The sequence below is a fragment of the Grammomys surdaster genome, unplaced genomic scaffold (genome assembly GCF_004785775.1).
Source record: "Grammomys surdaster isolate TR1022 unplaced genomic scaffold, NIH_TR_1.0 843, whole genome shotgun sequence".
Lineage (NCBI taxonomy): Eukaryota > Metazoa > Chordata > Mammalia > Rodentia > Muridae > Grammomys > Grammomys surdaster.
Window position 1 is genome coordinate 4,719,130 of NW_021605262.1, and position 14,323 is coordinate 4,733,452.

At 46.8% G+C, this 14,323-nt stretch overlaps 1 protein-coding gene across 1 annotated transcript in view; it reads left to right on the forward strand.

Annotated features, from left to right (window-relative positions):
* The first annotated feature begins 11,490 nt into the window (after window positions 1-11,490).
* Slc6a3 (solute carrier family 6 member 3) overlaps window positions 11,491-14,323 on the forward strand; it is a 37,581-nt gene continuing 34,748 nt past the window's right edge. The window contains exons 1-2 of the mRNA XM_028782746.1: window positions 11,491-11,776; window positions 13,796-13,927. Coding sequence (XP_028638579.1) covers window positions 11,491-11,776; window positions 13,796-13,927 — 418 coding nt within the window. The remainder of the gene's footprint in view (window positions 11,777-13,795; window positions 13,928-14,323) is intronic.

Here is a 14,323-nt window from a genome sequence, read left to right on the forward strand (position 1 = left end):
AACAAATAAAATAATTAATTTTTTAAAAAGTAAAAAAATAAATATCATATCAAAAGAAATGAAATAAGAAAACAAAAACAACAAACAATGAACAAAACAGAGTTATTCTATCTGTGAGATTCATACCACTGAACTTATATGCCAGCAGGTCCCCAGAGAAGAAGGGAGCAAAAAAAACCGTCCAGGAAGTCATATTTACAATCTATGTGATGCAAACTCTAAACTATCATATGAGAAGACAATAAGAACATGAAGGTAGCTCCCCCCAGGCGAAAGCAATGTTCGAAATTAACACCAAAGGAACAATACAGAAAATTCAGCCAGAAGAGGACACCTTTCCAAGGTGCAAACAAGAGCTAGAGACCAAGAGACATCTGCAAAACATGGAATGGAGAGAAACTGCTGGTTGGTCAGGCTCTACGGCAAAACCAGCTTACAACTCAGAGAATTGGGCTTCCAGACTCAGGAAGCTAAGCAAACAACTCATGCCCAGCAGTTCCCCAACAGGGAGCAAGTCCTTCAAGCATAAGACAGATGAGAGCATTTGGAAATCTGGGTTTATAACAAGGAAAAATAAAAATGTACTTATGGAGATAGCAGGAAAACTTTTCTTCACCGTCTAAATGTCTTGTAAAGGATAGTCATCTACAAGCAGGGCAATGTATTCTGCAGATCATTTCATGTACAGCAAAATATCTGGTGCTGACGGCACAAAAACCAAAGGGGACGAACCCTGGTCAAGTGTTCACGCTAAGCTAAAGCACGTGGTCTCGGAAGCAGACATTGTGATATAAAGCATGTGCACACACTGAAGCAGCAGACAGAATAACCTACCAAGGAGACAGCCGGGGAAAGGCGGGATGAAACAAAACCCACTCAGTCTGAAAAAGGACCGGGAAGAAACTGGAGAAAAATAGAAAGTCAAGAGCAAGCTGGTAGACATTAAGTCCAACCAAACCAGTCTTCATGCTGTGTCCAAGATACGAACTCCTCGATTAAAAAGTAGAAACTGTCCGAAAGCCAGAGCCAAGGCGTCATACTCACAAGAAGCACTATGCATACATGAAGACACGAAGTAGAAGGAACAGACAGGGAAGGGTGTACTGGCATGCTCTGCACTATCATATCGGAAGGTCAAGGTTCGGCCTGTGAATCGCAGGCCACAACAAAGTTTGCTTCACAGTAGGTGAGCAGAGTCTAGAAGTAAACTGGACCAGCTCCGAGGAACAAGTAGAGGCAGGATCAGGTAGAGGGAGGATCATATTTCCAACAAGTGGAGCTGGGACAGTAAGAGATTCACATGAAAATCAGCTAATGACTTGCACTTCCAGATCTGTCTTACTCTGGTCTGTTCAAAATTGAGCAGTCAGTGAAAGTCGTGGTAAATGGGTGGGAAGCAGTTCCATCCACATTCCATGGTGTTTCAAAAATCCAGACACTCCCAGAGACTCACTTCCTTCTTATAGGTCCACATTTAATGACTGTCTTAGCCAATCCCAGACCCACCAGCACATAGAAACTCCACCAAGAGGCAAATGTTGCTTATCCTTTGTTTCTTTCTTCAAGCTTCTTACCAAATGTGTGGAACAGGCTCAATCAACATAGTCATTACTGTCTTAGAGAGAGCAGTTGTGATTACCCATAGGAGACACTCAGCAAGATTGGGTTTGTTGGTGATCTAAGAAAGAGAAGGTGAGGAGGGGGTCATTAAACTGTCACCTGGAGTAACAGTCACCCCTTCCTGTGCTCTCCAGCCCCAGCTCTATGGAATTCTGGGCCAGTACATAGAGAGGAGTCTATGCAGCTCTCGGGAGACTGTTACTCCTGTTGGAGTGGGGTGTTCTGAGAATGCAGCTACTTGGGGTGACCCACACTTTTCTAAGTGACCCCTCCTCACCCAAGCATCTGTAAGTAAACACAGTGTACTGATTGGTTCACCAAGCTGGACTTTGGCACAATCGTTTCTTTGATCTGTTGTCAGTGCCCTGTCTGGGGTGAACAAGCACTTAGTTTCACTTCTCTGGGAAGAGTCACACAACACCAAGGTGTCCTAACAGGAAGGAATGGCAGAAGAAACCTGCTTACCTCCCGGCAGCCAAGAAATTAAAAAAAAAAAATGCCCCTACTGGGGTGGGCTCTGTTCCTTTATTCTAGCATATGAATTCTCTCCCTTTAGCAATCCCTATATAAATTCTTGCCCAGTACTCAAGATGGCAATCCGTTTCTGTCTTAGTCACTGTTCTATTGCTGTGAAGAGACACCATGACCAAGGCAATTGTATTTTTTAATTCTTTCTTTCATATATTACATCTTGACCAAAGTTTCCACTCCTCCCAGTCCCTCTCCCCTTGCCCCTCCCCATCCAGTCCTCCTGTTTCCCTTCAGAAAAGAGCAGGCCTCCCAGGGATATCAACCAAACGTGGCATATCAAGTTGCAATAAGACTAGGCACCCTCACCTTGGATATTGAGGCTGGACGAGGCAACAAAGTAGGAGGAAAAAGCAGGCAAAAGAATAGAAATAGCCCCCACCCCCTCTGTTAGGAGTACCACAAGACCAACAAGATATGCAACAAGGTACACATGTATAACATGTATGCAGAGGGGCTAGGTTAAACCCATGCAAGCACCCTGATGGTCAGTTCAGTCTCAGTGAGCCCAGTTTTGTTGATTCTGTGGGTTTTCTTGTGTCCTTGATCCTTCTGGATCCTTCCTCCCTTACTTCCACAAGACTCACTGAGTTCCACCTAATGTTTGGCTGTGGGTCTTTGCATCTGTTTCCATCAATTACTGGATGGAGCCTCTCTCATGGTGATTGAGCTAGGCTCCTGTCTATAAGTATGGCAGAGTATTATCTGTGCTTGGTTCTATCCTACATCTCTGGGCCATCTGGCCTCTGGCCTCTGGCCTCTGGTTCTCCAGGCAATGTCAAAGATGGGCTCCTTCCCACGGCATGGGTCTCAAGCTGGGCCAATCGTTGGTTGGTCACTCCCACAATTTCTGTGCCACCCTTACCCCAGCACATCATGCTGGCAAGACAAATTGTAGGTCAAAGGTTTTGTGGGTTGATTGATGTCCCAATCCCTCTACTGAAAGTCTTGTCTGGTTATAGGAGACGGCTGGTTCAGGTTCCATACCCTCTGTTACTAGGAGTCTTGGCTAGGGTCACCCTAAGAGATTCCTGGGAATTGCCATTGTACTAGCTTTCTACCTCCTTCCCGAATTTAACCTCAGTTCCAGTACTCTTTCCCTCCATCCTCCCCTAACCTGATCCATCTTGTTCCCCATCTGTACTTGCCCCACCCCACTTCCTCATCTACTTGTAGTATCTATTCTATTTCCCCTTCTCAGGGAGCTCCATACATCCCTCCTTGAGCCCTCTTTGTTATTTAGCCTCTCTGGGTATGTGGATTGTAGCAAGATTATTCGAAGGCAACACTTATAAAAGAAAACATTTAATTGGTGGCTTGCTTACAGTTTCAGAGGTTTAGTCCATTATCACCATGGTGGGAACATGGCAGGGACATGTTAGCACTCATGGCAGTGGAACATTAGCAGAGACCTGCTGATTCACAGCCAGGGAGGGAAAGGGAAAAAGAGAATGCACCTGGTATGGATTTTGATGACTAATATATTAGCCTACATATAGTGTCTTAGTTAGGGTTTCTATCACTATGAAGAGACACCATGACTATTCCAACTCTTTATTTAAAAAAAAAAAACAACTTTTTTAAAAAAGATTTATTTTTATTTATTTGAGCACACTGTAGCTGTCTTCAGACACATCAGACGAGGCATCAGATCTCATTACAGATGGTTGTGAGCCACCATGTGGTTGCTGGGAATTGAACTCAGGACCTCTGGAAGAGCAGTGCTCTTAACCCCTGAGCCAGCTTTCCAGCCCAACTATTCCAATTCTTAAAAAGGAAAACATTTAATTGGAGTTAGCTTACAGGTCCAGAGGTTCAGTCCATTATCATGATGGTAGGAAGCATGGAAAGCACATAGGCAGACATTGTGCTAGAGAAGGAGCCAAGAGTTCTACATCTGAACCAGCAGGCAGCAGGAAGTGTCAGACACTGGGTATTTGGCTTGAGTATTTGAAATCCCAAAGCCAACCCACAGTAACACACACCTCCTCTGAAAAGCCACACCTACTCCAAGAAGACCACACCCACTTTAAGACCACACCCAATCCAAGAAGACCACACCCACTCCAAGAAGACCACACCCCCTAATCACTGACACATAGCACTACTCTCTATGAGCCAATGTGAGCCATTTTCCTTCAAACCACCACATGTAGCACCACCTGTTTTCTCTTTTCCTTTCTTTCTTTCCTTTCTTCCTTTTTTTCGCAACGTCGTTCCACTGGAGAAAGTTGAGTTTTCCTCCCCTGTGGATATAAATGACAGTTCTGTTGTTAACATTTACCCTAGTGGGTATGTTTATAATCATTCATTCATTCATTTTTTTAAAAGAAAAAAAACAACATAAAACAAAATATCAAAGTCAGACAAAACAGACAAACAGAAGGAAAAAGAGCCCAGAGAGGACACAAGAACAAGAAAACCACAAATGTACACTCAGGAATAAAAACACTAAACTGGAAGCCATATTATATGCTGAGGACCTGGTGCAACCCTGTGTACCCTGCTTCAGTCTCTGTGAGTTCATAGGAGTTTTGTTCATGTTGATTTAGAGGGCCTTGTTTTCTTGGCGTCTTCTTTCCTCTTTGGCCCATACATTCTTTTCCACCTCCTCTTCTGTGGGGTTCCCTGAACTGTGAAAGAAAGGATTTGTCTTAGTTAGGGTTTCTATTACTACAATGAAACACCTCGGCCAAAAGCAAGTTGGGAGTGAAAGATTTGTTTGGCTTACACTTCCACATTGCTGTTCACCACTGAAGGAAGTCAGGACAGGAATTTATATATGACAGGAACCCGGAGGTAGGAGATGATGCAGAGGCCATGGAGGTGTGCTGCTTACTGGCTTGCTTCTCTTGACTTGTGCAGCCTGCTTTCTTATAGAACACAGAATCACCAGCCCAGAGAATGAACCACCCACAATGAGCTGGGGCATATCCCATTCATCACTAATTGAGAAAATGCCTTACAGCCGGATCTCATAGAAGTATTTTCTCAACTGAGGTTCCTTCCTCTCTGGACTCTACCTTGTGTCAAGTTGACACAAAGCCAGCCAGTACAGGAGTTGATGGAGGCATACTATTTAGGACTGGGTGTTCCAAGATCTCTCACTCTCTGTGTAAAGCCTAGCTGTGGGTCTCTATATTTGTTCCCATCTCCTGCAGGAGGAAGCTTCTCTGATGATGGTTAAAAAGGCATTCATCTATCATTGAATATCATTAGGGGTCATTTTATCACTATATTTTTTTTAGACCAGTATTATTTGATTTTGCCCTAGGTCCCTGGACTATCTAACATCAGGTTATTAGTCACCTAAACAGTGTCAGATATGGGTTCCATCTTGTGAAGTGGGCCTTAAATCAGATCAGTTACTGGTTGGTGTCTTAAGTTTCTATTGCAATGACAAAACCACCATGACCAAAAAGCAAGTTGGGAATGAAAGAGTTAATTTGACTTATATTTCCATATCATTGTTCATCATCAAAGGAAATCAAGACAGGAACTCAAACAGGGCAGGAACCTGGAGGCAGGAGCTGATGCAGAAGTCATGGAGAGGTGCTGCTTACTGGCTTGCTTCCCCCTGACCTGATCAGCCTGCTCTCTTATAGAACCCAGGGATAGTACCACCCACGATATGATGGGACCTCCCTCATTAGTAACTAATTAAGAAAATGTCTTACAGCTGAATCTTATGAAGGCATTTTCTCAGTTAAGTTCCCTCCTTTCAGATAACTCTAGTGTGTGTCAAGTTGACGTAAGACTAGCCAGCACAGTTGGTTCTTACAAGCTTGGTGCCACCACTGCCCGAGTGTATCTTGCAGATGGTACACCACTGTAGATAAAGGATTTGTGGCTGGCTTGGTGTTTGCATTTCTCTTTTGATAGCATGTGGAGTACCTTCCTGTAACAAAAGTCCTAGAACATATGTGGGTACCAGCTTGATATAGTCATGTTCAATGAGTTGTGTACGTGTTGTGTACAGTTATGGAGACTTGCTACCAGTTAGTGGAAAGCAACTATATAGTCTTAGCAACAGCATGAATTTTAGAATTCCAGGGGAACCCCTTTGGCCAACAGTTCAGTTAGATGTAACTCATTTCCAGTACTGGAAGCTTCCTTTGACAACAAGAGATCTCCAGCTGGGTCTGTCTCCCATTGTTTGTCAATTAGACACACACACACACATAAATAAGTAGGTGTGTGTGTGTGTTAGGAGGTTTCTACTATATTAAGTTTTCATACTGCCCCTCAAATGCTCCTTAATTTTAGCCATCTCTCCTCTTATTTTCCTCCACTAACCCCTCCTTTCCATCCCCACTTGATCCTCACATTCCAGACATCCCAAAGCACCACCCGTTTTTATCCAATGCTCTGAGCCGACAGCCTCAGCAACAAACTATAAGGAACTGAGCTCTACATTTAGCAAAAGTTCCAGCATTCAAAGATCAGCTTGTCCAGCCAGGTTTGATTAGCTGAGAGACAACCACATTGTGTCTACCTGCACAAGCCCAGAGAGTGAGGTAGAGATCATGCTCTCTTAGCTCTCTGCCATTCGTGGTGAGGCTGAAGGCTCAGCCAGTCCCCTTGACAATTTTCTCTGAGAACACACAAAGTCCCACTGTCCTAGCTGAATGGTTAGGAATCAGGTGTGGCAGGAGTAAAGGGCTCCTGGATATGGGACATTGACCGATATAGGTGGCACGTGATCTCTCCCCGTCACTGAGCTTCACACTACTGAGCTGGTGTGTTTTGTCTGTATGCCACCTCACTTTATGGTACATTCTTCCTCGTACCATGGGTAGTCTAGAGGTCCCCTTTCCCATGGCACTTCTTTCCATAGACCCTGGGTAGTGCAGACCACTCTTTTGTATCCTCAGGGTTCTTCTTGGTTTTTGTCTCTGCTTTATGAGTTTTACGAACCTAAAATCTGTCTCGTGTCTCTGTTCTTAAATGGCCCTTTAGCTATTTCCGTAGTTCCTTCCTTACTCAGCCATCCGGTTTATTCGATGACATCAGTTGTTTTCAGATGACTTCAGGAGGCTCCTGCCCCTTTCTTGACGTCAGAATCACTACTGAACACCATGCTGGTAAAATGCACTAAAGATAACCTCAGAGTCATCAAAATGATTTGGTTGCATTAAGGAATGAGACTTCAGCTCTTCTCCCTGGATTAGCTTGACTGATTAGTGAGTCCAAGTCTGAGTCTTCCACTTCCCTGAGTCTGCCCTGTATTTTCTGTCTGTCCCCAGAAAGAGACTTTACTCTGTAGGTATTGAACAGAACAGAAAGCATAGCATAGGAAATGAGAGATTCTTTACAGAAATCTTCAATAGAGTTTTACATGGCATTAAGTTACTGATTCTAATTGATACTCAGTACTAACAATAAAACTTTATCAAGCTATATTCACAGGTTGATTCCAAGGATTGTGGTGGATATTGGTTGTGTAAGGTTGCTTCCAGGGTGTTTGCTAATTTCAGCAAATGATTACAACAACACACACACACACACACACACACACACACACACACACACACACCACTAGACCAGGGCCATAGAAGAGTATAGAACTTAAGATTAAAGCTGTGTATTAGTGTAGGTTGTGAGAAGACACACTACTTGGGAAACTGAGGCAAGTAAGGTTACTTGTTACATTGTTCTCTTAAAGGCAAGTTAAACTTCAAAAGGCTGGTTACACAGTAGGATGGAAGGTCATGTCTTCAATGATCCCAAAGTCTATTAACTCAGTTGTGAGGTCCAGGAAAGACCACCCTCTTTGAATGCCAGAGGTATTAGCATACCATTGTTCTGCTACAGAACAGAGGCAAAGAGATGCTTGGTGCGTTATTGGATTAGAGGCGATACCATCATCTCCTAAGTCCCTGTTACCTGCTGGAATGTCGAGGACATTACCCCCCCCACACACACACCCTTATCTACATATGGAAATCATATCCTCTCTTGTCAGATGCTATTCAGGATCAGGTCTTGGGTTTCATTGGCTCAACTTCGGAAATGCTATTTTTGTCTTATAAAAGGGCCCTGGTGAGTTCTGCTCACCTCTGCCCTAGAGAGACCCTAGAGAACTTCCCATTTACCATCTTGGAGCAGCCCTCCCCAAATCCTCCCTGAGGATCTGAGACTTCTAAGCCTTTACAGGAATAAACGTTTGCTGACTAACTCCAAGGTTGTAATGTTTCCCAGCAGCTGCTCCAGCTGACCACTGACAGCCCTAGCAATCCGCCCTCCTCGTTCTAATCCCACTTGGAAAAACAGCTCTAGGGGCTTCCTGCCAGGCATCAGCCTCATGTTTAGGGGCTGAAGGGAAGCGATAAGGCCACAGGACGTGGGCACAGAGGAGTAACTAGGAAGATAAGGATCCAGACATTTTGGGGTCCCAACTAGAATGAGACACTGCTAGGAACTTGGTTCGGTGGAGCCTACAGGTGAAATACTTCCTCTAGGGCCTCCTTGCTCTGGGCAAACCTCTCAGCTATTCTCAGGGAAAGCAGAATTGGAAAGGAAGTGTGTGAGGGGAGGTAAGAGTGCAGGGAGCAGGGAAGGTGTGCAGAGAGGAAACCGATTCTGAAAAGGGCTTACCCTGGGACCTGCTCACATCTGGGTGTCCTGGACCTCCCTCGGTGGCCGAATGTCACATACATCTGGGCAAGAGGATTCCAGTTCCTAGTCCTTTAGCCCTTGAAACAGGAATATTGGCCACACAGGCTTTATAGATCCCTCCAGGGAAATCGGTTTCTGAAGCAGGCTGACTGGAAGGAGCCTCGAGTTTGGATCTGATGGCCTGGATCCGTGTAAAATGTATGCTCAGAAGAGAACAGAGGCACACCCTACAAACATGAACTTGTGACCATGGGGCCTAAGAAAGATGGCAGAGAATCAGGACCCATCAAAAAGATTTTGGTACATTAGGTCCTAAAGAGCTGATGGATTGAGGAGGGGAGAGTCCCTGAGCAAACTGGCCAGGACATGGGGCAAGATTCGCTGTGACCTGGCTAGGAACGCAGGTGGGTCACCGCCACAGCACCAAGGAGTGCGTCCCACTTGCTTTGTCCCCGCGCAGCTGGAGTCGGAGAATCTTGCCCGCAGGTTGTTCAGGACCATAGGAACAGGGTGGGGGAGTCGTACAACATCGAAGGGAGAAATGAGGAGACCCGGGTGAGCCTTGGGAGCTCCGCGCAGGTCCGCATGTGCTTGCCACTTCACTCTCTTTCCCGGATCTGCTTCTGGCAACCTTGCTGGAACCAGTTGGGAGACCCTTGCAGGCGCTAGCCAGCCAACACCGAGGAGCGCGAACCTTGACTGCTCCCTCCTGGAAACCAACTGTCCGTCTGGTCCGCAACGCACCCAACCTGGAGGTACCCTGATACCACGTGTCCGAGACTCCATAACCTTGCAAAGACACCTGCCAAGCTCCTCGCCTGCCCAGGCTCAGTGGCCTCTGGCTCCCCGCAGCCATCCTAGTCTCCAAGTGATGCAGGGGCGCTGCCCAGCCTGTCCTCCGCCTACCCGGGGCGGGACGGAGGCGGAGCCTGTGCCAGTGGGCGCCCCCGACGGCGGGCGGGGCTAGGCGGACCGACCCCGAGGCCGGATAAGAGCTCCGGGCTGAGACCCGCCAGAGCTGTGAAGCGGGACTGCAGGCTGACAGGACCTCAGAGCTGAAGCTTGACGCAGGAGGCAGGTAAGGACCAGGATCGCTTCTTATGCATCCTGGGCAGTGGCATCTCCACTGCTCCACTGACCCTGGACGGCCGGTCCCGCGGAGCGAGGGACAGAAACTTAGAGCCATCCGAGTTCCGAATCCAAGTCCCCAACAGCCTGGGTTTTGGAGAGCAGCTTCTTCCACACAGAACTAAGGGGTGTGTACTTAGTGCCTGTCCTCCGAGCATAGGAGTTACACAGAGCCTAGACTCAAGACCTTGTTCATAGGAGGTTGTTGCTTCCCAAGGGACATGGCTGTCTGTGGCTGAGGCTGAGCATCGCGGACCCTCGGTGATGGACCCCTTGGGGTTATTTTCACAACAAACCAAAAGCTCCATCTCCATTCTCTTTTTTTTTTTATTTGTTGTGTTGTTTTGTTTTTGTCTTTCCTGTAAACTGGGGCTGAACTCAGGTTGTGAGGAAAGACAGGGAATCTTGGCTTATAAACTACCTGTTTCCTGATCCAGCCGGTTCATGAAGAAAGATGTTTTCCCAGGGGCCATTTTGCTATCCGTGCCTAAACCTCGCCTCTGAGCAGTAAGTTGAGTAGGGTGGGGCAGACAGGTACCTCTGTACCTGTGTCTGTGAGAGAGCATGGAACGCAGCCTGGGACCAGGTTCTTTGCTCAGCTCCTTGCTGTCTCCCAACCAACGTAGGGAGCCGTCCTACCTGCTCCCTATCAGCTACAATCCTTTAGCCCATTTTTGACACATGTGAGGAATTTGCATTTGGGTTTGTCACCAGGATAAAGAGGCCACAGAGAAGTGGTGCATAAAATAACTTCTGTCAGGAGTTTTTGTTTAGGGATGCAGAGGAAAGTCACCCCATTAGAGCAGCCACCCAGATGTCAGGCTTCCATCAGTGTGCTTGTCTGAGTTCAGTGGAAACAGGCTGTCACTGGGTGAGAGTGCTACCTCCCTTATGCCCCATGGCCCTGGCTCTGCAGAAGCATAAGGCAGGCTCTTCCTGGAATGCTGCTAGTGTAGCAGTGGGCTGATCCTTCCCCTGGTGACATTCTGGTAACTCTCTTGTCAGCTCAAAGGCCTGTGAAGCCATAGTCATAGGCTGGGTGGTTTGTACACAACTCTCCCTGGAGAAATCTATGCCCATTTGTTTTAAACTTTCAGTCACTGTAGCTGATTTTGGTTATGTTCACTTTGCTTTTTATCGTACTACTAAGTATAAAGAAAGCTACACATCCTTGCAAAGACTGAAGTGAGTGGTATGCTGTTGGCAAGGTGTAAAGTTGCCCCCTGGGAAAGTGGGTAAGTAATGCAGGCAGCATCTGAGATTGTTATTAGGAAGCAAATTAGAAGTCACACAAGCCGGCACTAATGTGAATGAGGGTTTTGGCAGGAAAGAGGGTGTGTCTATTTCTGGTCTCCATAGCCAATCTCTCCCGTCTCTGTGAACCCCCTCCCCCCACCATAGATCCCCTACCTATCTTTTATTCTGGTCATGGAATTTCAGATGCTTGGACTACCTCAGGTCTCTGTGTTCAACCCAAGCATGGCTCTAGACATGGCTACTGAATCTGTGTATTGCTGTGCGGTTTTGTTTTGTTTTATTTATGTTGGCTGAGGTCGAAGAAGAAAGAAGCAGAGTTCCTTGGGCTCCAGACTACCCATGAGTAAGAGCAAATGCTCCGTGGGACCAATGTCTTCTGTGGTGGCCCCGGCTAAAAAGCCCAATGCTGTGGGCCCCAGAGAGGTGGAGCTCATCCTGGTCAAGGAGCAGAACGGAGTGCAGCTGACCAACTCCACCCTCATCAACCCACCACAGACACCAGTGGAGGCTCAAGAGCGGGAGACCTGGAGCAAGAAAATTGACTTCCTGCTATCAGTCATCGGCTTTGCTGTGGACCTGGCCAATGTCTGGAGGTTTCCTTACCTGTGCTACAAAAACGGTGGGGGTGAGTGTGGCCCAGCCTCCTGTGCCTTCTGAGGGTGGGGCCATGGCAGGGGATTCGGGGTGCAGTGGAGACCATGGAAGCCATGGTACAGTGGGGGGGTGTGATCTCGAGGAATGCTCACAGTGAAAGCTGAGGAGATGACAGCAAAGCGCTTCTTGCACAAGCACGAAGACCTGAGTTTCTCCAGAAGACACACACAAAAAGCAGGCCAGGGTGCACACACTTGTGATGCTAGTTAGTGCTAAGGAGGAGGGGACAACCCTGGGGATTGGTAGCCAACCAGAGTCAGTCTAGTCTATCTAGGGAGAACCAATGACAGACACTGTCTCAAAAGTCAAGGTGTGTGAGGAATGGCACTCAAGAGTGATGACTGGCCTCCCAGGCATACACAGGCATGCTCCTGCATACACAGGAACATGCACACAATGGGAAATGCTTTCAGTGAGACAATTTTGTCTTCCTATAGGATGGTGGGGCTGCTTCATCAGCAGCAATAGTTTTCAGCCTTTCCAAGCTGTAGAGCTCAAAGAAAATCTGACAGCCAAGGAATATGGAACCCAGAAAGCAGAAAGAAGAAAGAAGTTGGTGGAGGCATTAGGCCCTGACTTCTATTTCCACTAGTATTTTTAATTTGAAAGGAAAATCCTCAAAGGTCAAAATGTGTTTTCAGTCAACTTAAGCAGTGTTTATAAAGTTGTTGAACTTTGTAAAATTTCAAGTTGAACTTAGAAGAGAAGAAGATACCCCTGAACTGAAATATACCCATTTTGTTTATGGCCATTCCACCCTGAAATCACCCCATCTCATCTGAAATATACCTATCCCTGCTACCTCTTCTCTCCCTCCCTGCTCTGACCTCCCCTCCTCTGTTTCCTTCCTTCCTTCTTTCCTCCCTTTCATTCTTTAAATACAGTTATGGGAATTGAACCCATAGCTTTTTACATGCTAGCAAGCACTCTATCACAGAGTCATGTCCATAGCCCTCTTGAATTTTTTTAGTTGGAGTAAGTATTTAACTGTTTCCTAGGCAATTCTTGAACTCACTCTGTAGGTCACACAGGCCTTAAACATATGATCTTCCTGCCTTTAGCCTCTAGAGTAGCTTGGACTATGGGTCTCTGCCACCAAGCCTGGCTCCCCTACTTTCTCATCTCAGCTTTAGAGCCATAGCTGTGCAGTAGGGCTAAAAGGAGGGCAAGAAGCAGAGTTACCAGAGACATTCAAGTTGAGCCCTGAAGGCCTCTGTTTTCGTGGCTTGGTTTCCTGACTGGCTACAAGGTGTGAAGAATTCCTTTGGGAAGGAAAGGCTGAAGCAAACCAAAGAGCACTGTGGTCTCATTATGTGTTCTTGAAATTGAGATGCCCAGGGTCTTAGCAGCTCCAGTAAGTGACCCAAAGACATAGGTGAGGGGGCTCCCAGCTTCCTCATCCAAACTCAGGAGAAAGCTGTGGCTAATCTCTGCCTCAATCACACCCATGTTTCAGGGAACAAGCAGACTTGGGTAGAGGTGGCTTTTGTGCAGACTAAGTCTTGCAGTCCATTCAGCTCCAGGAAACTCCTGGCAGCAGAAATTCAGCCCTAGTCCCCAGAAAGGCAGACTGTAAATGCCAGGATTGGGTCACAGATCCCAAGACCATCACCCTCAGGGGCAAATAGGATCAAGACAAAGTAGGGCCTGGCATGAAGGGGCAGGCAGTGCTAGGAATTGGGCTGAGACATGGCTCAGGGCCTTGACTGTCTTGCTTCTGGCTAAGCTTAGGACATGGGGTCAGGGAACAACCAGAATCGTTAAGTGGAATATGTCCAACACTGACAGCAGCTGCAACAGGCAATGAGGTGAGGTTCACCACCAATCCAGGGTATCCCCTTGGGTGGTAGCTATACCAGGGGCCTTCCACTCTAGTCAGGAAGCTGGGTGACAAGGTCATACTTGAAGGTGCAACAAAGGGGCCCACATGCGGATGATGAAAACAGCCCCTTCTGTGGCCCCCAAGTTGAAGCTGCTGTCCTGTGCACAGGTGCCTTCCTGGTGCCCTACCTGCTCTTCATGGTTATTGCTGGGATGCCCCTCTTCTACATGGAGCTGGCTCTCGGGCAGTTCAACAGAGAAGGAGCTGCTGGTGTCTGGAAGATCTGTCCTGTCCTGAAAGGTAATATGCAGGGATGTGCCCCCCCCCCCACGAGACATGGTGTGTCTCTGGGGCTTCGGAACAAGATGATGACATGTGCAGGTCCTGATTTCCTAAACTGTGTGGACATGTGTACATGCTCTTCTACTGTGGGTCACACCTTAAAGACTGGTATGACCAGGGATCTTTCTAGAGCATACCTTGTTCCCAGGCCAGACTTTCCTGAAGCTAAGTGGTATTTTTGTCAGGGTGTTAAAATGGTAAGATAAAAAACACCTATGAATCTGCCATCTGTCTATCAGCCATCTACTTACCTATCTATGGTCTATCCAGCAAGCACCACTTAAAAAAATCTATTATCTATCATCTATCTCCATTTATTACTCATTTATCTATCTACTTATCATCTATATACAT